The sequence below is a fragment of the Pelophylax lessonae genome (assembly GCF_965119305.1).
Source record: "Pelophylax lessonae genome assembly, chromosome: 13".
NCBI classification, from domain to species: Eukaryota; Metazoa; Chordata; class Amphibia; order Anura; family Ranidae; genus Pelophylax; species Pelophylax lessonae.
In genome coordinates this window covers 181,838,115-181,864,879 of record NC_138780.1, presented here as the reverse complement: position 1 = coordinate 181,864,879, position 26,765 = coordinate 181,838,115, and the positions used below count along the sequence as shown (strand labels likewise).

General features: G+C 45.1%; 1 protein-coding gene across 3 annotated transcripts in view; it reads left to right on the top strand.

The window, feature by feature from the left end:
* Nucleotides 1–25,151, top strand: part of CEP128 (centrosomal protein 128) — a 327,084-nt gene extending 301,933 nt beyond the window's left edge. For all 3 annotated transcript variants that reach the window (XM_082242498.1, XM_082242499.1, XM_082242497.1), the window contains 2 exons: nt 7,344–7,452; nt 24,922–25,151. In XM_082242498.1, coding sequence (XP_082098624.1) covers nt 7,344–7,452; nt 24,922–25,007 — 195 coding nt within the window. In that variant the 3' untranslated portion in view covers nt 25,008–25,151. The remainder of the gene's footprint in view (nt 1–7,343; nt 7,453–24,921) is intronic.
* Nucleotides 25,152–26,765: the final 1,614 nt, after the last annotated feature.

Here is a 26,765-nt window from a genome sequence, read left to right as displayed (position 1 = left end):
TGAGAATGACCTTAATAGTTTTATCAGTGATAGGTAGCTTTAGTTAATTTTTATGATTTAATTTATTTTTAAAATGTTTTTTTTTTTTTTCATTTTTTTATATTTTAGATATTTTTTCAATATATTTATATATTTTTTTTCATTATTATTATTATTATTATTAATACTTTTATTTTTATTTATTTAGCTTTTTTAGGTGATTTATGTGATTGCTTTTTTTAATTACTGTAAAGGCAGGTGATGTATGGATTTTTGGATGTTACAGCTTCGGTTCTTGTAGTTTTATCTCTTAATGTTTTTCGTTTTGGTGTCACCAATATTCCCAGAGGTGTTTTGATCTCTTAGGCTTCTTTCACACGGTCCGCCTCCGCAGGCGGATCCGTGTTGCTCAGCGGGGATCGATCCGCGATCCCCGCTGAGCCGTGCGGATGACAGCTCCGTCTCCGGTTGCAGAGCGGAGAGGGAGGTGTCTCAGCCCCCGCTGCCCTCTATGGGGGATCGGAGGAGAGCAGACCGCTTGTCCGCTCTCATCAGATCCGCTCCGCTCCGCTCCGATTACTGAACGGATGGAAAAATAGGGTTTCCATCCGTCCAGATTTCAGCACAGGATCGGATGCGGATGGCAGCGGGTGTCAGCGGAGGTGACCTCCGCTGACACCCGCTGCCCCATAGAGCTGCATGGAGGATCCGATCAGATCCGCCTAAAAAACTGATAGGCGGATCTGATAGGACCGCCCGTGTGAAAGAGCCCTTACTGTGCACACCTCTTCTGGGAGTGTGTGAGCTCATCCGGGCAATTAGAGGTGCAGGTGTGAGCTTAGTGGTTGACAGCTACTGAGGTCTATTTTGGTAACGAGGCTGACTCCATCCCTACTGAAGAAGTCAATCGCGTGACGCAACGTGTATGGGGGGGTGGAGCCTCACTTCCAATGCATCCTACGGACACCTAGCCTGAGATCGTTCTTTTGTTCCAGCACGCACAGCTGATGTGCCTTCTATGTAAGTGTACTACTGTCAGACTTTGGCCAATAAACTTTTAAACGGAGAGAGCACTAGATCATCTTATTATTTTTTTTACACATTCACACCAAGGACCTTGATTGAGGAGGAGGATGAGATCATTCATTGACTTCCCTTAGTTCATGGAGATCGGATCGCTTTCACCCCGAGGGGAACTGCTAGCTCTGACCCGCTGATAACACAGGTTAGAATGGGAGGTGAGCGGCCATTTGGGGAGGAGGAGGGAGAGGGGGGCAGAGGCACACAGTACGGGAGGGGGGTTACAGAGCTCTGTGACCTGGAAAGGGCATAGTATCCAGGAGTAAAGAGTCAGGGTTACTTTGGGCATCTGAAAAGCAAAGCCATCCAGGACTCCTGTTTGCAGCTCCAGGTGATCTGCATGCTCTTATGCTTCTCAGTGGAGAAAACATGCTTCACATAGATAAAATGCACACCCTGCATATTGTGATCTTTTATCCGCTCAGCCAGCCGGTATGCTTTTTGCAGGCAGTGTGGGGAAGTGGAAACCTCTCTGCGTGCACTGCACTTTGAGCTGCATTAGGCAACTGGAAAATTCCAGGCTTCCGAGATGTTTAAACACAGGGTCCGCCCCCAAATATCACCATATAGCACTCTAAGCATGCCCCATCCCAAGATCGGATGATAAAGAATGGCTGGCTGCGCATGCAGTTTGTATTTGCCGGCGGAGCTGTCATTACTGACAGGTAGCGCCCCATGTTCACTTTGTGCCAGAAACTGTAGGGGCAAAACTGCAGCCCCTCCCCCTCCCAAGGCACCTGGGTCCCCGGGGTAATGCCCAGGAGTGCCCGTGCATTAAGGCGGCCCTGTGGTGTCTCTTCCCCCTCCCAGTCTCCAGGCGTCTCCTCATGCCATTCCCATCAGAGCCCTCCCCAGCTCTGTTCTCGGGGTAAAGCTGGCAGCCCAGAGTGCTGAGAGGTGTGGAGAGGGGGTGAAGCTCCCCGGCACCCCTCCTCCTGCACCACTGCCCTTCCCTCCTGCTGGGACATGTATCTGCTGGACGCCGCACCTCACAGAGGACAGTGTACCGGATCTCCCTGACCCTGGTGAGAAAGGAGCTGGTGTCGGGGGAGAGCTTGCTGGAGTGATGTCTGGAGGAGGAAAGGAGACCGACACCTTCCGCTGAACTCCGGACTACAGCGAATGAGGCACTGACAAGCTGCTTGTGCCCCCTCCCCCCGGCGGAGAGTAAGGAAACCAGCGATCATGGCTGTGCCCCAGGCAGCAGTGCACTCTAGGCGGTTGCCTAGTTTGCGTAGTGGTAGAGCCGGCCCTGGAATTAGGAGTGTGTCTACGCAAATGTTTGGCCATTCTTCTAGAACCCCATTTGTGAGGTCAGGCACTGTTGTTGGACGAAAAGGCCTAGCTCGCAGTCTCCGCTCTACTTCATCCCAAAGGTGTTCTATTGGTTTTAGGTCAGGACTCTGCAGGCCAGTCAAGTTCCTCCACCCCAAACTCACTCATCCATGTCTTTATGGACCTTGCTTTGTGCAGTGGTGCGCAGTCCTGTTGGAATAGGAAGGGGCCATCCCCAAACTGTTCCAACAAATTTGGGAGCATGAAATTGCCCAAAATGTCTTAGTATGCTGATGCCTTGGGAGTTCCCTTCACTGGAACTATGGGGCCAAGCCCAACCCCTGAAAAACAACCCCACACCATAATCCCCCCTCAAATGATTTGAACCAGTGCACACAGAAGTTTTTTTTTTTTTAACCTTAATGCATACAATGCATTAGGGTAGAAAAAACCTTCTGCCTTTAGATCCACTTTAACTTGATTGCTATCACAATGGGGATTGACAAAACCCCTATGTCATAGCATAGGACAGGTGCTCTTTAGGCCTCTTGCACACGATACTCCTGTTTGAGCATCTCCTTTTGGCCTCTTGCACACAATACTCCTGTTTGAGCATCTTCTTTTTCCAGACCTTTTTTTTTTAATGTATTTGCGAGTATTTGTGTGCATTGAGGCTTAAATTACTGCCCAAAAATGCAGATTTTTCTGTTTTGTTCTTACTGAAGAATGCACAGCGCTTGTTTACGCGCCTGTGTGCATAGGCATATTACAATTAATGGGCTGTATTTTAGCTCAAAAAGCTGAACTGAGCATTTTCAAGCTGCAAAATGCTCAAAAAGGAGTATTGTGTGCAAGAGGCCTTAAGTAGACAGCGGGCCCCATTGTCACCTTTGCACAATGTTGAAGCTGATCAAGCACAGAATGTACAATGCTCAAAAAAATTGAAGGAACACTTAGACATCTGATGTTTTCAATGGGGAAAAATATAATGCTGGATATCTATACTGATATAGATTGGGCAATGTGTTAGGAAAGAAAGGATGCTACATCATTTGATGGAAAATAAAATTCTTAACCACAGAGGGCTGAACACCCTGAAAATCAAAGTGAAAAAATTATGCAGTAGGCTTGTCCATTTTACTGAAATTTCATTGCAGCAACTCAAAAGGGTACTCAGTAGTTGGATGGCCCCCGTGTGCTTGTATGCATACCTGATAACGTTGGGGCATGCTCCTAATGAGTAGACGGGTGGTGTCCTGGGGTATTTCCTCCCACATAACTAAGCTCCTGAACAGACTGGGGTGCAACCCGGTGTCATTGAATGGACCGAAACATAATGTCCCAGAGGTGTTATATTGGGTTTAGGTCAGGTGAGCATGGTGGCCATTCAATGGTATCAATTCCTTTATCCAAAGAGGAAGTACAAGAACTGCCACTACAGGCCCACCGCAGATTCACCGCTCCATAGGCTTAAAAAACATGGCTGCCCTATGTATCTTGTTGTACTTATTACCTTTGCCTTTCTGTTTGTTTTAATGTTTGCATATTGAAACTTAAAGATTATACAAAAGAAAACATGGCTGCCGTTTGATAGCAATGGGAGACTACAAGAAAATGGCAGCCGAATATTCATGCAGCCATCCACAGCAAAATGGCGGCTACACACGGCTCCTGGAACCCCAAGAGGACCCCCAGCTTGAACAGTAGGGGGGGGGGCCTCAAAAAGCGCGTTTTGGGCAGCCGGCGGCGCCTCCCCCCAAACAGAAAAAAACAGGCATTGTTGCCCTGTGAGGGAGGGGGGCTAGATATCGGTGAATGGGGGAAGGAAAGGCACTCAAGGGTCCAACCAACCCAGGGAAGGGCCCACATCCACCCCAAAAAACACCACCAGAAGGGAGGGGTGACACTACTCACCACACCTTAGGACCAGGCGGACACCACTCCAGGCAGACCACCGCACCATCTTGGAATGGGGATGCCTAGGGCCAGAGGCACGCTGCGACTTAGTTCGTGACCAGGGCTATGCATCCGCGTTTAACTCGCCGGTCAGCCCCCGTCCAGTGGGGCTATGTCGCGGCCAACCTAGCGCGGAGCTAAGGTTGGGTCACGCTCGCTGGCCAGACTGGGAAGATCGTAAGGATCTAGGATATCCAGTCTGTCGCCCAGTCCAGCAGTTGATTGTAGTTCTCGCAGGAACAGAAAATAAGAAAAGAAGAAAAAATTGCAGCTTAAAAGGGAAAAAATGCCTGGACCAGAGATCCCAGCAAGGAACTAGGTCCCCACTCCCTACTAGGCAGAAAAAGACCTGAAGAACCATAGCAGGAAGTGGGAGTATACCCCTTGGGATTGCCCTATGTAGTCAAACTTTTTCCCACCTAGTTTCCTACCCCTGTAGGGGGGCAGCGTAAACCCAAGGGTCAAGAAGATCTGGAGCTGTGTCTGTCAATTAACGAAAGAGAAATATACCTTTCAACCACTGTAACCTGTTTGCGTCTATAGACACACATTGTGGCTTGGCCCCCGCCCCTTTCTCAGTGTTTTGTTTACCAAAAATGTTATCCGAAGGAAAACAACATAGCACTTACATTAAAATAGTCGTAGGCATAGCGTACCAATAATGTCATTGGATGGTCAAAACAGACATGACTCACCCACGCAGGAGTGGATAGGAAGATGAGCATATACAACTTAAAGTGAGAACTTAGGAGGGACCTGATCAACGGAAAAATAATGCGGATGTATAATGCAGAAAAAAAAATCATGGCAATGCCCCATTGTGGTTGACCAAAAGAGGTAGATAAGAAACATTCATTAACAGGCCCAGCAGGCAGTTGACAAATGGGTATTGGAAAAAGGGAAAGTGGCCCAGTGGCTCAAAGTTGGTGGAAAAAAAAAATGGGAAAAATAGTGACCCTCAAGCGAGTGGGGGAAGGGACCCCTAGAGCCAAGAAAGAAAGAGCGGTGGGGGGTTAAGAGGGAAGAGAGGGGAAGGATCTTGCTTCAGGGAACAACCTTTGTTCCCAAAAGCAAAGACAAATTAGGGGGACTACATGCATATGTTCTTGGATCACAAGTGGAGCAACCGCCTTGTAAAATGGGAGACTGGTTGGTAATCAAGCCAGGGCTGCCAGAAAGAAATTTATCATGCTTGTCCTCCAAAATAGAAGTAAGCTTTTTGTTAATAAAGATGTCTTGTATTCTAGATTTAACCTTCTCAAAGCAAAGGCTATGGAACTTCCACGTGTGGGCTATAGTTTGCTTCGTAGCCAGAAAAATTTAAGGAAATCAAGATGCGAGACAGCCGTGACACATCTTTTCTTGGTCTGTGGAGTACGGCTTCCCAGGGGGTTTTTCTTAATATTGAATTGTGTAAGCGACCGTACCATAGTACACCCTAATACAAGCAACGCGCCACTGGGCAGGACCACCATATGTGGAACATGTCACTGTAAACCCCACAACTGCGAAAAAAAGAGGCGTTCTAAGCACGTATTGCTTAGCAATACGTGCTGGTGTAAAATACCATCAGGAAAGTCCTTTAGAAGTGTTTTTTTTTAAGGTCGTGGACATTGCATGAATTTTGAAACAGCTTGCCAAATCAATGCCTAATCTTCCAGTGCAAGGGTCTTGTTTAGATCTTGTTCCAGATGGATGCAGTAGGATGGTATGGCATCGAAATTGTGGCCTTGAATGGACGCGTACATTGGGGATAGCGCATCTTTAGTGATTGCTGAATATTTACAGAGGCATACGGAACAAGAACATACTTAAAAAAGTTTAACGGCCAAAAGGAGGGATGATCACAATTGTAAAAATAATATTTAATTCTATTACATCCATATAGATAAAAAAAACATTTACATAGAACATAAATTGACATTAAAAAAATATTCCAATTAGTAATATTGTAAATACAGATTGCAAAAATGTCCCTGATAACCGAATATATAGGTCCTCAAAGCTGACCCGTTTCACCACTGGCTTCTTCAGGGCTAAACAGACCTTACAGACATTATCTACAAAAGAATATATACATCAATTATTTTTACAATCTAACATTTAATGTAATATATTGCACATAGCTGAAGCAGAAGGCATATAGACACCAACCTAATCACTAGATGTGCCAGACATATTTCTCTCCAGGGCAAGCGACGGGACTAAGCAAGCAGGAACAACCATCTATATTAAATATTAGATTGTATTAAATTAAAGGGCTGAACTGATCATCGGCCGCACTGCCCCTCGATTCTGCTGTCAATTTCCATCGATGATCGGAAGTGTTGTCAGGATGTTGACGTCTGGGGAGGAGGTTAAAGTCCTACTTTTTTTATGTATGTACTTGTTCAGTATTCATTTATGGATGGTGGCCTAAATAGTTCATGGTATTTTGTGTGACTATTTACAGAGGGACTCGAAGCCCATGAGGATTCTCTGGGGAGTGTGATTACGAGTTAGCGATTTAACAAAGTGGTGCAGCTAGAGGCTCAGTGTTTGATTAACAGCAGCAGAAGCCAGTGGCTCAGGTTGGGGTCTCTCTACCTATGAGAGAGAGGGAGAGAAGACCAGTGGTGCAGCAGATGGGCAGAGTGCTGTATTGAAAGAGAGGAGCCAGGTAAGTAGTGAAAAGTGGCTTTGGGGAACTGATAATGCAAGGCTTACTTTGGAAAATGCATTAAAGTGGTTGTAAACCTTCAGACAGGAAATATGAACAAAGCATACAGTATATCCCTCTATAGTCTGTTCGGGTCTCAATTAAGATTACTTAGTGTAATTTTTGGTCTGCTACCTTGTTCCTCTGCTATCAGCAAGAATCACTTCTGACAAATATTTCTGACACCAAGAGAAAAATGGTGACCGGGGAGGGTTCTCCAACAGATTCAGCTCTGTTCCTGTGTAAAGGAGGCGTGTCTCTTCCCTCCAATTAGCTCTCAGACCAGCATTACTGGCACAATTAGGTGTGAAATAATTTTTTTTCTTGTTGATAAAAACAGTTTCTCTCTTTACAGGAAGAAAAATTCAAAGCAGACATCCAGAACGCTCGCTTAACAACGCTGTCCTCATCACTGCGCGCAAACAGCGGCTTCATGTCCAGCTCTCTATGTTCAGATGTTACCTGTAAGTTTTAATTGTAAATATCTCCTTGTCTGCCGCAATATCGCAGTCCCGCTAAAAGTCACTAATTGCCGCCATTACTAAAAATAGTTTGTAGACACTATAACTTTTGCGCAAACCAATCAATATACGCTTATTGGGATTTTTTTTTTTTTTTTTTACCAAAAATATGTAGCAGAATCCATATTGGCCTAAATAGATGTGGAAATTTGATTTTTTTTTTTTTTTTTTATTGGGTATGTTTTATAGCCGAAAGTAAAAAATAGTTTTGTAGGGTTTTTATTTTTCAAAATTGTCGGTCCTTTTTTTGTTTCTAAATTATAAAATAGCCAGGGGATAGAGCCTTCTGGAGGTCAAGTGGTTAAGCGCAACTTTCAGCAAATGAAGTAAGTTAAAGTGATTGTAAAAAAAAATAAAAAAATAGTAAACATGTTATACTTACCTTCTCTGTGCAGTTGGTTTTGCACAGAGCTGCCTGGATCCTCCTCTTCTTGAGTCGCCCGTTCCTGCTCCTGGCCCCTCCCTTCTATCGAGTGCCCCCACAGCAAGCAGCTTGCTATGGGGGCACCGAGCCAAGCTTGGTGTATCTATTCAGACAGGGATCCAAACAACTTTATCACCCAAGAGCTCACTCCAATGGGAATAACAGGCGTGCTGCTCTCCTCAGGCGGGAACTCCAATCAGAAGTGCATACAAAAGAGAAAAGAAGGCGCAAACACCTGGTGCATTACCCTTTGGACACCTTAAAACTTTTATTAAAAAGCCAAAAACATACTCACAGACATGAAGAAGATATAACGCATAGAATGAGTCCACCACATGTGGAGGTAGATGTCCCTATCGTTGGACCGCTGATGCTCCCTTCCTCAGAGCTAGTCCATCTTTCAGCAAGGTTAGTTTTATATACTGGACGTGCCATGGGAGCCGACCCCCGTCTCTCCTCCCACCCCCACCCCCTGAACTTAATTTGCTACTTGTTGTTGTATATTGTCCCACCCAGTACACAGGTGGTGGTGGTGGGAGGAGAGACGGCTGGCGGCTCCCATGCCACGTCTAGTATAAATCTAACCTTGCTGGAAGATGGACTAGCTCTGAGGAAGGGAGTGTGTCTCCCGAAACGCATCAGCTGTCCAACGATAGGGACATCAACCTCCACATGTGGTGGACTCATTCTATGCGTTATATGTTCTTCATGTCTGTGAGTATGTTTTTGGCTTTTTAATAAGTTTTAAGGTGTCCAAATTCACCTTATGGCCATTCAGACAGGGAGCTGCCATTCGGCCCTGCCCCCTCTCTCTCCTGATTTGCTCACTGACTTTGATTGACAATCACGGGAGCCAATGGCGCCACAGCTGTTATCTCAGCCAATCAGGGGGGAGAGTCCCAGTATGGCCGCTGGACAGAGAGGGGGCATAGGCAAGTGTTAGGGGTTCTGCTACACACAGAAGGCATTTTTATCTTAATGCATAAAGATATAAAACGTTCCTGACTTTACAACTCCTTAAACCTTTTAGCGAAAAATTTTAACTAACTCCAATTATCCTGGCCACCCCTCTGGACCCCACTGCACATAACGGGTGTCCTGCAAGTGTAGCCGTCCATACAGAGCAATACAGTCTCAGAGAGAGTATCCATCATAATGCTTGCAACGGCAAGCACTCATTGGTCAGCACATCCACGTTAGCCTATTGGAAATAAGGTATTTCCGCTTGATATTGCATTGGGCTTGCACTGAGTAACACAATCCAATGCACGTGGTGTGAATGGGACTTATACACTGATCAGCCATGACCACCCACCATTGCCAGTAAATTAGTATTCAAGTAAAAACAAAACCTCCTGCGCTTAAGTGCTGTCTGATGGAGTAGAAAGAGGTGCACTACAAACTCAGATGTAAAGAGAGCTGTTTGGTCTTGCTGCCCCCTTCAGGATCAAGGGTATCCAGAACCACTGGTAGAAAAGACAAAAAAAGAAAAAAGAGGGGCGCACCGACCTAGTGCATTACCATAAAAACTTTTATTAAAATATTAAAAGGTGTACAATATACTCACAAGACTGGTGTGGTACAACACACATCAAGAATAGCATATACAGTCTCCAAGGTAGCCAGGTCCCAATAGTGACAAATGGGCATACAGATAGTCGCATGGGGCTGCTGTGGCTAGGCTGACGCGTTTCAGGGGCGAGCCCCCTTCCTCAGAGCCAGAAAAGATGCTGCTCGAAGGGGGCTCGCCCCTGAAACGCGTCAGCCTAGCCACAGCAGCCCCATGCGACTATCTGTATGCCCATTTGTCACTATTGGGACCTGGCTACCTTGGAGACTGTATATGCTATTCTTGATGTGTGTTGTACCACACCAGTCTTGTGAATATATTGTACACCTTTTAATACTTTATTGCCAGTAAATTGACTCCACTAAACCTCTGAAGGGATGGTGTGGTGTCTGGTACAAAGCCATCAGTAGAAGATATTTTAAATTGTGAGGTCTCCTTAAATCAGACTTTTTTTCCAGCACATCCCATAAATGCTTGATTTGATTGATCTGGAGAATTTGGAGGCCAAGTGAACACTTTGAACTTGTTGTGTTCACTAATGCTCAAATGCCCATTGTAGGCAACTTTAGTCATGGACATGGGTCAGCAAGGGCACCCCAATGGTCTGCGGCTACGTAGCCCCCATACATTATAAACTGGGATGCTCTGTATTTTCTGACACCTTTCTATCAGAACCAGCATTAATTTTTTCCAGCAATTTGAGCTCCAGTAGGTCTTCTATTGGATTAGACTACATGGGCCAACCTTCGCTCCCCACGTACATCATTGAGCCTTGGCCACCCTTGAACCTTTCGCCGGTTCACTAGTTTTCCTTCCTTGGCCCACTTTTGGTACGTTCGTGATCACTCCAGACCAGGACCATCCCACAGGAGCTGCAGTTTTGGAGTTGCTCTGACCCAGTTGTCTTGCCATTGCAATTTTGCCCTTTTGTCTGCTTTTAACCCATCAACTTCAGGGACAAGTTGTTCACTTGCTGCTTAATATATTTCACCCGCTTTCAGGTGCTACTGTAACAAAATAATCAATCTTGTTCACTTTACCCCTCAGTGGTCATAATGTTATGGCTGATCAGTGTATGTAAAATAGTTTGTGTTTCCACATAGGAATTAATAAGAATCTAACATGCATTATGGCATCAATCTGATTGGTTGGACTCGGTACAGACTGGCTGGGAAGATTTTTCCCTCAGACATGACACTTGAGCAGATGTATGGAGGTGGTGGGTCTTCAACCTGGGCTGACATACAGATGTGTGGAAGCGGTGGGTCTCCATCCTGCACTAACGTACAAATGTATAAGGTGGTGGGTCTTCATTCTGGGGTTGATTATACAGATGTGTGGAAGTCTCCATCCTGCACTGACATACTGTAGATGGGAAGTGGCTTTTGATCTTCAGCCTTTTAGAGCTCACATAGCACTTTATGCTGCTCAGTCTCACTGCACTATCTACATCCGAGCGCTTTAATAGCTGATCTTCTTTGCTAATGTTTGAAGTGGCACATTTTCCTCTCCAGTGATGTTGTGGCTGATGGAATAAAACATTGTTGCCCAATGACAGAAAGTGCCTCTTGTCCAAAACAGTGTGTACTGTTATAGGGGAAAACATTTGGACTGGTGAAGGTAAATCTGTAGTCCTGACTCTTCTTTGGAAGTTTTGACAAGCATCTGCCACATCTCTCCAGAGTTCCATGGAACCCTATAGAATTCCTCCAGAAGTTCCTTGAGAATTAAGCAATTTCAGCCATTCATATAAGTTAACCACTAACACAAAAATCCTTTTGGCTATTTTTTAAGAGAGGAATTAATCTAATTGACCAACACTATAAGCCGCATTATTCCCACTGCCCACCTTTTTTTTGTGCCCTTTTCACACTGACCCCCAATGCTAGGAGCACGGGGCTCATGGCCCAGCAAAATGAGGGAACACTACAGTTTTCACACTTTATGCTTTTCTGGTCATTATTTGTTTTGTTTCCTGATTATACAGAGTAAGCCCGGGTGTCAAACACTTAAATACCACTATCCTTATACTTTTATTTATTCTTATATCTCAACTTACTGTTCAGGCCAATGTATTAGGAGCTGCAGATAATAATAATTAGCAAGGGGTACCCTGAGACACAAAAGGTATTTCAAGAGTTTCTCTGTGTTAATAAGGTTGAGAGAAGCTGCCTTGGATTATAGGCTGATCGCATAGAATCCTATCCTAAATCCTATTCACATGTCAATACTGACTTGGGAGTTTACTTCTGAAGCTGTGGAGTGTAGGATGGAAGGAGGAGGCTTCATTATAGCTCCCAGCAGGAACTCCATCACTCAAAAAGAAAGAAAAATTATACAGAGATAGGAGGCTGTGTAGAAAAAATAGACCCACCAAATGTTTTCCTCGTGAAAACGGACAAGATTCCACATTTCCAACAAGTGTTGAAGCATGAAGCGCAGCACTCTGCTTACTTTGTACAGAGCTTACATCAAAGGCGCTCCAGCATGGTGTGAATGCTGGGAGGGCTCTGTGTACAGTAAGACGGATTTGGAGTACGCTGGATAATTGTCGTGTTTGGGGGCAGTTCTCGCTCTGTGTGTAAAAACTTGTCTATTGTCCCCAAATTGTTTGCGGCTCTCGGTGTTGCACACAGAATGTGACTGGGGCACACACACAACCATTTCCTTTCTACTCCCAACAGTGAGTTGACCCCGGGAACTTGGTGAAGTGGTTCATTTGAGCTGGGGAAGTACATTCATCTGAGCACAGATAATCGGTCCAGGCCACATTCCTGGCTCTTCGCCCAGTAGTAGTATTGTATGCGTTAGCCGCTCTAGGTGGGCTGTGTTCCTTGGCTCTCAGTGGACCCTGAGGTCTCGCAGATACACATTACATTATAAGGAGTTAGGACATTCCTCACTTTATATCCTGTCATGTACCGTTTGGCAGATTAAATATGCGTGGTCAGCTTTAATCTTCTTAAACAAAAGTGAAAAGCAGATCAGGAGGGAGGCTGATACATGAAGGGCTCTTATGATCATGCCAGGAGCAAGGGCAGACTACAGATCCAATCGCCACTAGGGTTCAGGATGTCAACATTATCTCGATCGGATTTTCATGTATAAACATAGGCCAGGCCGTAGTACCAGACGTTATTTCTTACCTCCAGCTCCACATAGACATCAGATGAGGTTACTACTCACCTCCCTTATTAAGGATTTCCCCATAGATGTATATGCACACATTGGTCTTCATCTGTAGAAAACAGCCAATGCTTTCCCTGAGACAAAGAAGCGCTTGACACACCAGTGAAATGACAAAAAAAGAGAAAAGCGCTCTAAGAGCAGACACTATTTATTTTAAAATAAAGGCATAAACTGTAGCAACTCACTAGAAGCCACGATATATGAGCTGTATAAAATCAAAGGATGTAAGATGCTCCTTGCATCTTACATCCTTTGATTTTATACAGCTCGTATATCGTGGCTTCTAGTGAGTTGCTACAGTTTATGCCTTTATTTTAAAATAAATATTGTCTGCACTTATAGCGCTTTTCTCTCTTTTTGTCATTTCACTTCAGAGTTCCTCATTTCTGTGGAGAGCAGCTCAGTGCCTTTGGACATTTATATCCAGCACTGTATATCCATGAACTTTCTGGTACCTTTTATATACTATATATATTTTTCTATTAGTTTTTTCCTTGTGACATTTCCAATCCCCCATTTCCCTCTCCCTATTTTAATTGTCTTGTTCACCCTTCATATGCTGGTGGTTTTTAGCGCTCTAACAAAGCTGTTGTCAATGGCATGTATGGGCTGTTGGTCCTCCTGCCACTATTCAAGGTACAGCAGACATGATGCAGTGGAAAAAAAGAGGGGCTTAGGAGGAAATGAGGGTGCGAGTCTTTACCGTAATGGGACAATGAAACATGAATAAAATGATGTTTCTTTGGTAGCCATCATCCTGTAATGCAGTTGTGGGAAGATTCATGTGTCTGTCCTCACAGCAGCCAGGTGTATCGGCACTTTCTTACATGAGGTTGCTTATGCCCCTGGGCAGCTTAAACCTTTCATGACCCAGGTCAAAACAAACCCTAACACCCAAGCTCAATTTTTAAACTTTGACATGTTTTAGTGTAACTGTACATATCCCATTTACTTAGTGTATCCTGGGTGAATTATAACCCATTTTTTCAGGACAAATTGGGCTTTCATTTGGTAATGGAAAGCTCCTGATCTTTTTTTTTTTTATTATGAAAGGAAAACTAGCCCAAACTGGTAAAAAAATAAATAAATAAAAAATCATCAAAATGTAGGTTTTTTTTATGCCATTACCTTGACCCACCACCAAAACACCCCCTGCAAAATCAGTTTGCCTACTCCTGATGATACCACATCTGTATGTGATTTGTATAAGAAACAGTAGTATATATTTTGCAGGACAAAAAAAAAAACAAAAACTACTGACACTAAATATAAAACCTTTTTTCCACACAAATAGAGATTTATTTTGGTGATATTTGATCACCACTGGGTTTTTTGTATTTTTTACTATATCAAATGTAAAAAAAAATTTTGCAAACCCATACATTTTGGCCAAAAAAAGTGTTTATTATTATTTATTCTGTGTAAAAGTTAGTCTACAACCTATGGTATGTATTAGGGATCGACCGATTATCGTTTTGACCGATATTCACTTTTTTAAAAGTATCGGTATCGGCCACAAACTTGGCCGATATGACCGATATTTTCTTAAGTTAGGGCCTATTGGGCTGCCTCCGGAGGGGAAGGGGATCAGAGCGCCGCATGATCACACAGAGCAGGGTTCTTCTGCTTACCCGGCGCGGGCCCTGTCATACGAAATCTATCATAGGAGGCGGGACTTCGTATGACAGGGCCCGCGCCGGGTAAGCAGAAGTTCCCTGCTCGGTGTAATCAGGCGGCACTCTAATCCCCATGCACTGGTCACTCTGCATTGGATTGAATATGCAGAATATCAGCCCATTGGATTGAATATGCAGCCCATATCGGCTGATTATGATACTTTGTGACCAAAATATGGGTATCGGCCCTGGAAAAACCACATCGGTCTATCTCTAGTATGTATGTATTTGAAAATGTATTAATCCTAATTTACTGACAGGCTGTTTCTTTTCTTGAGGCCCTAAAACTCTAGGACAAAAGATACACCAAATGACAATTTGGCAATGTAGACAGTCCAAGATATTAAGAGGCATTGCAAGTTTTTGAAAGTTGCAATTTTTAGGGAAATTAGGACATTAACTATATATTTCTCTTTCGTTCACTGACAGACGTAGCTCCATGTCTTCTAGACCATTGGGCTTATGCTGCTCTCTTTTCAGGAGTAGGACTAGATGGAAACAATTTTGGGTAGCCCCTGAGGCAGTCTCAGAGGGTATACCATCACTCCCTTTTATAGGATTTCAGTTTTTTCTGCCTAGTCAGAAGTAAGTACCTGGGTCTCTGCTGGGATCTGCAGGCCTGGCATACTTTCCTTTTTAAATAGATTTTTTTTACTTTTTTCTTTATTATTTTTGTTTCTGTGTGAACTACAATAAACAGCTGGACTGAGGAGAGGCACTGGATATCCTAGAACCTTGTGGTTTTCCCAGTCTGGCCTATGAGCGCGACCCAACTATAAGCGTCGCGCTAGGTTGGCCATGACATAGCCCCAGCGGATGGGGGCTGGCGGGCGCGTGAAACACCTCGTGAGGTCGCCTAGCCCTGGTCATGCCAGCAGTTACGATCAATCGCAGCGTAGCTCGCCCCGCAGCACCCCCATTCCAAGATGGTGCAGTGGACTGCTGGGAGTAGCGCCTGACTGAGGACGTGGTGTGGTGAGTAGTGTCCCCCCTCCTTTATTTTGGAATTGCTGGGGTGGTCACGGGCCCTCCCTGGGGATGGTAGACCCCCCTACTGTGTCCCCCCCCTCACATTTTCCCCCCTCTCCCAAGCAGGGGGTTCCCCTGCATCACCCCCCCCCTTAGCCCCCTTTTTGGGTAGGGGGGGCTTTTCTGGTGTTGGGCCGGAGAGTGGTGGGTGTCGCTGTCGGCCCCCCTTTTGTGCTGCGGGGGGGGTCCCCTCCTTGTGGGATGCCTTCTCCCCTGGGGATCAGTGCAGCGCCACCATTTTTCTGTGGATGCTGCATTCCCGGGTTTGACTGCCATGTTTTTAGTTTCCCATTGAGAATTGTGGCGGCCATTTTCTTGTAGTCCAAATGCAGTGATATCTTGCGGGCGCCTCTAGTGTCAGTGTCGGCGCTTCCTCTTCCATCGCAGTGTGTCAGGCTGTTTGGCGCTCTCCACCCTTGTGGTAGTGAGTCTCTATGGGTATACGATCCTTCCTCTGCTATATAGCGCACCGGGTGAGCTGATTCTTGTGGTGCTCCAGCAGTGGGGGAGGGTTCCATTTTTTAAAAAAAAGGAAAACTTTTTTTCTCTAGCGCTCATTGACAGACGTAGTCCTCGGTGATACACCACCTTCGGGTTATGTTGCCTCCACAGGAGCAGGACTAGACAGGAAATTAAAAAGCTCTGGCCACACCCCAGGGGCAGTCCCAGAGGGTATATCCTCTCTCTCTCTGCCTCAGCAAATCAGTTATTTTCTGTCTAGTTAGGAGTAAGGACCTAGATACCTTGCTGGGATCTTAGGTCCTGGCAAGAATTTTTTTCTTAAAGGATTTTTTTAGACAGCTTTTTTCTCCAGTGTTCCTGTGAGATCTTCAAGCAAGAAAGCTGAACTGGGCGACGGGCTGGATGTTGAGATCCGGTGGTCACCCCAGTTCAGCCTACGAGCGTGTGCAGGCCATAGCTCGGCGCTGGGTCGGCCGCGACAAAGTCCCATTAAAGGACTGTCCACGCGAGTTAAACGTCTCGCTGAAACGCCAAAGACCATGAGTCACGGCGTCCGTATCGGTCGACAGCCCTCCCGCCCCGGTGGAGAGGGGTACTGTCAGGAGTTGGTGCCCGCCTGGTTCCGGTATGGTGAGTAGTATGTTCCCCCTTTCCCCCTGATGGGTTTTGTGGTGAACGCGGGCCCCTCTCTGTATGGTAAGATAGAGTCCCTTTCTATCCTACAACATGACACAGATCCTCCTACTTTGAGTGTGATTTTATGTGTGCAAAAAGCCAGGAGGCTTGGTTTGGGAGCTAACAATCTAATTGTATACATGTTTTAAAGATGTAATCTGTGGCATTCTGGGAATCTTATGGGTTAAGAATAAGCTACCTACCAGTCAGAAGCCACGGACATGTAGACTGCCTTCCTAATCAGATCTCCAGCTATTAGCAGGCCTCCCGAACGGCCATGCGGTCCGCCAGGGCCGGTACCGCCAACCACGCCATATCCCCATGCAGTGAGAGTGTTGTGTGCCCTGCAGCACACCGCTATTCAGTACGGGCCGCCGCCATTTTTTTTGCTGGATCGCACGAGCCGCCATTTTGGCGTAGCCTCGTGTCTCCAGCATGGGGGCGGCCATGTTTGAGGTGATCCAAACACCTCGTGGAGCTTGGGGGAGGCGCCGGAAGGCGTACAGAGGGGCGGAGCCGCCTCCTTTCTTCCTGGGCAGCCAGCCAAAAGACTTCCTGTTTGTTAAGACAGCGCTGTAACCTGTTGCAGTTAAACTCTGAGCATCAAGTGGTGAGCCTGGGGGTCTATCTCTCTCTCTCTCTCTCGATCGATAGGGATCCCTAGCAGGTAACACTAAGGGGCTTTTGTGGCGCTGGGGGTCGAAAAAAAAAAAAAAAAAAAAGAAAAGTTTTATTTTTGAATTATATTATCCAGGAAGTAACTGGAGTTATCATGGACCCTGCCACACATATTCCCCCACCTGTTTCCCTCGAGGGGGCCACGGGACCCGCCGGTGCACAGAGTATAGAGTCATTTACAGCAATTTTGGAGTCTATGGTGGCTCGGGTGGAGGCGGCCTGTCAGGGACGGGGGTCAAGGAAGCGACCCCCGCCTACCCCTATACCATCTGACACCTCTGACTCAGATTCAGAGGTGGTCACGGCAGTTGCAGGTTCCTCTGCAAGGGCTGTTATCCCAGGTAAAGCTCCCTCAGACAGTGAGGAGGACGCTTCTTCTCCTGCTATTATTCAGGAAGAAGCATTGGTGGACGCACTAGTTGTGGCAGTGCAGGAAACCTTAAAACTTGAGGCTTTACCGGCAGAGGCAACTGAAACAGAGATTCCTTTTGGTACTAATAAGCCCATCAAGACGATGAAGGCTTTTCCTGTACCTAAATGTTTCGGTAATCAGATTAAAGGAGAATGGGAGCATTCTAAACGTACCTTTACTATTTCCAAGCGTATTGCTAGACGCTATCCGTTTGAGGAATCCATCATTAAGAAATGGACGGTACCACCAGTCGTGGATCCGCCTATTTCCAGGCTGAATAAAGCCACGGTTATTCCAGTGGAGGACACTTCGTCCTTTAAGGATCCGGTGGATCGAAAGATGGAAGCAGAGTCCCGCACCATCTTCTCTCTGATAGGGTCAGCTTTTAGACCAGTAATTGTTATTGGTCTAGTTTCCCAGACACTTACGGAATGGGCGAAAATGGTACGCCAAGATCTTAGGGGAAAAGATATTCCCCAGGAGACATCTGATTTGATGGAACAGATTATACAAGGGCTACAGTTTATCTGTGACGCAGCCTTGGACACTACTCCCTTATTAGGGCATGCATCTAAGACAGCGGTGATCCTCAGACGTGTGCTGTGGTTAAAATGCTGGTCAGCTGACCTAGGTTCCAAGAAGACCTTGACAAATCTCCCCTTTCAGGGGAATCGTCTATTTGGGGCCAACCTAGATGAAATCATTAAGGATGCCACTGGGGGCAAGAGCACTTTTTTGCCACAGGCTGCTAAAGCTAAGGGACCTCGCAACAAGCGAGGACCTTTCTTTACCGCCCATAAAGGGCGCCCGGCTGGTACTAGCGGGAAAGGCAAGACTCCTCCAGGAGGGTTCAAGAAGGGCTGGTCGGACAAGCAAAGGACCAACCCAGCCAAACCCGAAGCAAAGGAGTACACAGCCTGAAGGTGCGCCCCCACCCAGTTTCAGGGTGGGGGGACGTTTTCACCGGTATTCAGGACATTAGATCGAGCATCAACCACTACTACCGGTGCGATTCTTCCCTTCCAACATTTAAGTACTACAGGAAGCGGTAATTACCGTTCCCTGAATAGATCTTTTCCTTTACCTTTTCCTAAGATTAGTCCCGATACCTCACAGGAATCGGATCTGGTTGACCAGATAGGCCAAGTAGCCTCTAGTCGGGTGACTTCGGTCCCTGAGGTTCAACCAGAAAAGATCACCTTTCCTGATAACTATCAGGTATCTGATAAATGTGTGGGAACAGAAAACGACCAGACTTTCTCGGATGGTCGGGGCCAGATACCTCTAGGGACGCCTGGTTCAGATCCAATCAGCTCCAGTGGTCCTAGAAATTCTAGGCTGGCCTCCTCAAGCCGGCCTGGCCGACTTGGACATGTTAGTCGTAGACGTTCCGTGGGAACTTCACTTCGTCTCAGGGAGTGTCTGTGGTCTCAAGGACCAATTTACCATCATGCTTTACAGTCGCTGGGTTTAATGGCCTGGCCATTGAGACCCAAGTACTGAAGGACAGAGGTTTGTCAGCTTCAGTCATTCCTACCCTTATTAAAGCAAGGAAAGCGACTTCCAGCAAAGTCTATTATCACACATGGAAAACTTATATTGCGTGGTGCGAATCTTTAGGATTTCCTCCACGTACCTATTCGGTGTCTCGAATATTGGCCTTTTTGCAACAAGGGGTTGAGCAGAAGCTAGCCTTGAGCACCATCAAGGGTCAAGTTTCAGCATTAGCAATCTTCTTTCAGAAGCCTTTAGCTACCAAATCCTTGGTGCGGAATTTCATCCAGGGGGTGCGGCACCTGGCTCCTCCAGTCCGCGCGCCCTTACCGCCTTGGGATCTTAATTTGGTTTTGTCGGTTCTACAGAAACCTCCTTTTGAAAACATCAGGGAGATTCCCTTGCTTACTTTATCCCAGAAAGTGGCCTTCTTGGTGGCTATTACTTCTGCTCGCAGGGTGTCAGAACTGGCTGCATTATCATGCCAGTCCCCATACCTAGTGATTCATAGGGATAAGGTAGTACTTCATCCTAAGCCATCTTTTCTTCCCAAGGTGGTTTCAGATTTTCATCTGAATGAAGATATTGTACTACCTTCCTTGTGTCCTCAGCCCAAGCATCATCGGGAACATGCGTTGCATTCCTTAGATGTGGTTCGGGCAATCAGGGTATACCTGAAAGCTACGGAATCATTCCGTTAGACGGATTCACTTTTTGTGATCACGGATGGCCCCAGAAAGGGTTTGCCTGCATCTGCCGCGACCATTGCCAAATGGATTAGACAAACGGTGGTACAGGCTTATTCTATTAAGGGTCAGAGTCCTCCGTTCCCTGTTAGGGCGCACTCCACTCGAGCGCTCAGTACTTCCTGGGCCTTTCGCCATCAGGCGTCAGTGGTCCAGGTATGTAAGGCGGCCACCTGGTCGTCAGTACATACCTTTACAAAATTCTATAAAATTGATGTGACGGCATCGGCGGATGCCTCATTTGGCCGCAAGGTTTTGCAGGCCGCAATTTGAGGAGACCGGTGGTCTACCTCGAGGGTTTTTTTCTGTTTGAAAAAAAAAAAAATTGTTTTCTCTTTTTTTTGTTGAGTCTCATCATTAAGGATGAGCATTGTAAACTTCTAGTTGGCACCGGTTGGGCCTTCTAGATTGGGATTTGATTTCCATTTTCCCACCCCTCAGTTGTGATACTGCTCTGGGACGTCCCGAAGGTGGTGTATCACCGAGGACTACGTCTGTCAATGAGCGCTAGAGAAAAATGGATTTTTGTAAAATCTTACCGTAAAATCCTTTTCTCTTAGCTCATTGACAGACGTAGTCCCCGCCCCTCTGTTTTTTTGAGTTGGGTTAAAATCTCTAAAGACTGCTTTTTCACATAACTGATTTGCTGAGGCAGAGAGAGAGAGGATATACCCTCTGGGACTGCCCCTGGGGTGTGGCCAGAGCTTTTTAATTTCCTGTCTAGTCCTGCTCCTGTGGAGGCAACATAACCCGAAGGTGGTGTATCACCGAGGACTACGTCTGTCAATGAGCTAAGAGAAAAGGATTTTACGGTAAGATTTTACAAAAATCCATTTTTCTTTTTGTGCACGGCGTGGCTTCGATTACCAATGGAGCCTCTGGAGTGTGTATCACCACCTGACCCCACTCCTGGAAGCTGTCATGGAAATTAATGGAGTTTGGAGCATAGAAATTCGCTCTGTGCACTGAAAACTTTGCTGCGCTGAAAAGCGCACTTGTGGATATTAATACGTGCCAAGCGCAATTAATCCCTTGTACTGAAAAGTACAATGTACAGCTCTTATGTGTAAGGTTTGCCAAGCGTTCGGCGACAAAAAAAGAAACAGACACTCGTTGTAGTCTATTCGATGCCAACTGAAGTATCTGTGTCCCACAGAGCAGAGCTCAGGTTTATTTACAGCAAGAGAACAAAAAGGGGGGGGGTTACAGGGAGTGGCTTCAAGACCACCAATCACAGACATTATACATTCAAAATCACAATAGAAAAGTGAACAAAGCAACATGGCTGCCACATAGATTCTCATGGACTCGGCCATGCTAATTCACAAGCATGCACTCTCATCATAACCTGTTAGAGTGGATACTATATAGTTCATAAAAAAACATATTTGATAATGATCATGCTATTGTTCCAGTGAATGGGACTTGGATCAAATATGACAGAAAGATGCCAGCCATTAATCCTGGTAAAAGACAGATATTATTAAAATAAGAATTCCACACCACAAATATCTCCGCAGTGAATACCGAGGCCCCGGCTGGCTGATATACATTTGTGCGGTGGAGTTCTTCTTGCTGTGCCATAGATCCGATGGGGATGATCAGGCTACAAGTAGCGTGCAGTCTCCATTTTAAGGAAGATTTCCACATCTACAGGTCTTTCCTCAATGCCAGTTAAAGCAATATTCGCTGTGCATAGCGATTACCGGTAAACTAACACTGGAGACATAATGGCAATTTAACTAAATATACATCCTAAAGAAACGTTCACATAAATATTAATAAAATTAGGCGCTGGTTGGAGGCAATATTTTTGTCAGTGCGGGAAACCCTAAAATTGGAAGACTCCGCTAACACTGAGTCCGCGACACAGGTGCAGTTTGGCACCTTCAAATCTGTCAAAATAGGCAGGAAAGGGAAACACCTTTTGTCATCTTGGAAAATGTTTCCTAGGAGATATCCTTCTGAGGAGTCTCTCCTAAAGAAACTTACGGTTCCACCGTCGGTGAACTCTCAGGTTTCCAGGTTAAATAAGGCCACACTTACTGGTGGAGCTTGCTCATTCAGGACAAATGGGTCCAGGAGTTGATTTAGTTACATGATCGAGTTTTGGTCCTTGCCTCTGGCAAGGTTCTTTCCTTCCAACTTGCGCCTGTCTCACGATCGGCTACGGGGCAGTACAGGACCTGTTAGCACAAGGAGTCATTGTGCCGGTTCCGAGTCGGAACGTTTTCAAGGTTTTTATTCAAATCTGTTTACAGTTCCCAGGAAGGAAGGCAAGGTTCGTCCGATCTTGGACCTCAGGGCTTTGAACCACTTTGTGCGAGTTCAGAATTTTGGATGAGTCCATTCGCACTGTAGTAGCTTTCCTCCATCAAGGGGATCTTCTTGCTTCTATCGATCTCAAGGACGCTTACCTTCATATTCCAATATATGTCAGGCCTTAGCGTTTTCTTCATTTTGCTGTGGGCGAGGAGCACTATCAATTTGTGGCATACCCTTTGTGAATATCCGAGGAGCTGAGAGGCGAGACCAAGTTTTGACCCTAGTGCTGGCTTTGCTACGGCAGAAGGGTATCGTGGTTCTGGGTTACCTGGACAATCTCTTTGGCTCTAGAAGCCAACTTGAACTCTTCAGCAGTTCGGATGGACACTGAAATTTCAGAAATCAGCTTGGACTCCGTCCACCAAGCAGTATTAATTACTTGGGTCTGACGATGGACTCAGCGTCGGCCCAGGTGTTTCTTCCTTAGGTGAAACTTCTGAAGCTACAGGATGCAATTCGGCTCCTGTTGTCCAACTGTCGGTCGTCGCTCAGGACTTGGTTCCGTTTGCTCAGTTCCATACCAGATGTCTGCAAAAAGGGATTTTGGCCACATTAAACAAGGATCCGCTGTCAGACAATCTGACCCTGTTGGGTCAGGGCATGAGGGGTCTCTATGGTGGCTCTGCTCCCCAATGCGTCGCCTGGGAAAATCCTTTCTTCCCCTGTATTGGCTGTGGTCACCATAGATGCCAGTCTGTCCGGGTGGGGAGGTGTCTTGGGAGTGAGTGTACTTAGCCTAATGTGTTTGGACTTGTGAGGAATCCTGGAGATCCCCGTGGAGAACGGCGGTCTACTGTTGTAAACACAGTAGATAGGGGATCCTCAAACTACAGCCCTCCAGCTGTTGCGGAACTACACATCCCATGAGGCATTGTAAAATTCTGACATTCACAGACATGACTAGGCATGATGGGAGTTGTAGTTCCTGAACTGGAGGGCCATAGTTTGAAGACCCCTGCAGTAGATATTTGTTCTCTCAGGAATTGTGACGAACGCCCATTTGCTGGGACGTTTGTCACAGAATACTGGAGGAGTGTGGAGGCCAGCCTCCTGCCCACTACGGCCCTGGCTTGTAGGGGAGCGCGGCTCTGGTTGGGGATGTATGCTGGGGGACCCTTGGAGTACTGTTACTTTGAATTCAAGTCCCTGTCACCCCAAGCGACACAGACTTTGGGCCTAAGCTGCATATTACAACAAAGGACTTCACACCATGAGAGACTAAACAGATGCTAATGACACTCAGCTATGATGGTATACTGGGGGGATTTGAATTGACACTTAAGTTATATAATAAGGTGTTTTGAAAATGGAGACGGGCAGTCTGAGATGTCTTCTGCTTTCATCTGTTTAGAGGTGGAGTGTGTTCACACTTCTAGGAATGCTCGTATATCGACTATGTTTTGGGCTTGTTGTTTGTTGAGTTAATTATGATAATGTTGCAGTCTCATTCACCCATTGTCTCTTTCCAGATGACCAAGGTATGTTTCTGTACGCATTTGCATATGATAATGAACTCAAAACACATGAGACTGTATATATTGGAAGTGAGTTTTGAATAAAGTGTCTTTTGTTTTTAACCTTCATTGAGCTTGGCTGATGTTTCGGGGGAATTGAGGGGCCAGGTCACTGCATCACGTGAGATTCTGGAGACCTAAAACAGAAATACTTGGTTCAAGTATTGGGGATCTGTTACAGGAATCAATACAGAGCTCCTGTGTTCCTCCTATTTAGGAACACCAATCTGTATTGATTTCACAAGCCCATCCCCCTCGCAGTTAGAAAACACCCCCTAGGCCCACATTTAATCCTTTGATCGCCCCTGGGTTAACCCCTTCCCTGCCAGTGTCATTATTACAGAAGCAGTGCATATTTTTAGCACTGATTACTGTAGTAATGTCACTTGTTCCCTCCCCCCACCCCCCAAAAGTGTCAGTTAGGGGTCTGACCTGTCCACCACAATGTCACAGTCCCGCTAAAAATCGCTGATCACCGCCATTACTAGTTAAAAAATAAAAATAACCTAAATCTTTCATTTTTAGACACAATAACTTTTGCAAATCAATCCAAAATATACTTATTGGGATTTTTTTTTTTTTTTACCAAAAATATGTAGCAGAATAAAAATTGGCCTAAAATGATGAAAAAAATTATTTTTAATTTATTAACGTTTTTTTGGGGGGGAATGTTATATAGCAGAAAGTGAAAAATATATATATTTTTTTTTCAGAATTGTCGCTTATTTTTTTGTTTATAGTGCAAAAAATAAAAATCACGCAGGTGATCAAATATCACCAAAAGGAAGATTATTAGTGGAAAAAAAGGACATTGATTTTATTTGGATATAGCGTTGCACGTCCGTGCAATTGTCCATTAAAGTGATGCAGTGCCGAAACGCAAAAAATTGACTGTCATTAAGGGGGGAAAATCTTCCAGTGCAGAAGTGGTTAAACTTCAGGTTTAAGGCTGGATTCACACCTTTCTGTGCCCTTCCATCACTAGACTCTTGAATGTGTCTCATACAGTTCACATCAGCGTACATAACACCAATAAAACAATGGCAAACCTGCCTGAGTACATAGGTAAATGTTTGTAAACACGAAAGTGTGAATGGACTCAAAAAAAAGTATAAATACAATTTCAAAGATTTCCACTGCTGCAGATAGTAAGAGAAGGAAATATTACACTTTGTATTGACAGGCAGCAGCGCTCACCTTCTTGATATTTAATTTCAGCGCCAATAAAGAGAGGAACTCCGCCTTATTCTGATGGCCTCAAAGATTCCACTAGGAGCCGCAAGCTGAATGAAGCGACGTCCTGAAGTGATGGATATACAACAATATTAAGCACATCCCTGACTGCTGGATCCAGTCTTGTCCCTGTGTGAGAATAACCACTAAAATCTATTTATGTATAATATATATATGGATTTTATATAATATTTTATTGTAAATCATTTTATAAGTAACCTAATTTTTTTTAAAGTGTATTTTTTTAATATTTGAGATACTGTAAATCAGGACAAATGTTTTTTTTACTGATACAATTATCCTCCAAAGATCACATATCTGTCCAGAGCGCCCCGATGGTTACTGAGGTCTCTGTGCTGGATAATAAGGCAGATGTATGAATAAAAGTGCTTCCAGCCCTCTGATGCACAAGCTACCCTATGGCCAAAAAGTATGTGGATCCCTTTCTCAAGTGTACTGTCAATATATTACAACATAAAAATATATTTGTGCTCTCCCAACCTTGCAGTAACAATTTGGAGAAAGTACTTTTCTGTTCCAAAATTACTCTGGGGTTGATTTACTAATACTGGAGCACTCAGAATCTGGTGAAGCTGTGCATGGTGGCCAACCAGCTTCCAACTGCAGCTTGTTCAATTATGCTTTGGTGGTAAAACCCAGAAGCGGTTTCTGTGCAGAGGTATACCCGATTTTGCACTCTTTAGTTTTAGTAAAAAAAAAACCCATGCCGCTCTGTGTACAATGCCTGCTCCAGAAAAGACATGGTTTGAACATCTGGCATGGGAAGAACCTGAGTGTCCTACACAAAGCCAACCCCATCTTTGGGGTGAACTAGAATGCTGAGTGTGAGCCAGGTCTTCTCACCCAACATTAGCACCTGACCTCACAAATCACAAATTACCCCAGACACAATCCAAAAGCTTGTGGAATACCTTTACTAAAATCATGGAAACTGTTACACCCACAAAGAAGGGGGTAAACTCCATGCTAATGGATCTGGTTTAGGAACAGGCTGTCAACACCCTCATATATACTGTCGTTTTAATGGTCAGGAGTAAACTGACTTTTGACCTTATATTGTGTGTCTGCCATATTCTGTGACTCTATAGACATGTCTGTGCCAATGTGGGAGTCCTCCATGGTAACCAGATTTTAGAATTACATAAAATGTGCCAGTATGATGTCCTATATCTTGAGTAATGTTGCACTGGCTGCCATCACCTACAGCAGTGATGGCGAACCTTGGCACCCCAGATGTTTTGGAACTACATTTTCCATGATGCTCATGCACTCTGTCTGCAGTGTAGTTGAGCATCATGGGAAATGTAGTTCCAAAACATCTGGAGTGCCAAGGTTCGCCATCATTGACCTACAGTATGTACATTCAGGTCCTGCAGAGAAAATTCAAAGATCTGCACCATTCTTCTCACTTGCACCAGGTGTCAAAACCTCTTCTAATCCCCCCATCTGGTATTCATGCTGTAACAGACGGAGCACTCCACATTGGAGAATATCGCAATCACCCTACAATGGACAGGAAGCGCTCACACTGAAGAATTTCCATATCATCCTGCAGTGGAAACGGAGGATTGGAGAAAATTCCCAACTAGGCTTTAGCCAGCACTCTCTCCTTGGCAGGTTTCACGTAGAGAGAAATTTCTTCACTGAATTTTCTAAAACAATGAAGCCAAAACATGCTACAAGGTGGCTCAACAGGGAGGTTAAACATCTCACAAATTATTATGATAGTCTAGTGTACATATTAAAATCATGAATCTTTATTAATAGCCTCAATAAAATATGTTGTAAAAATGACAAACGTTAATGAA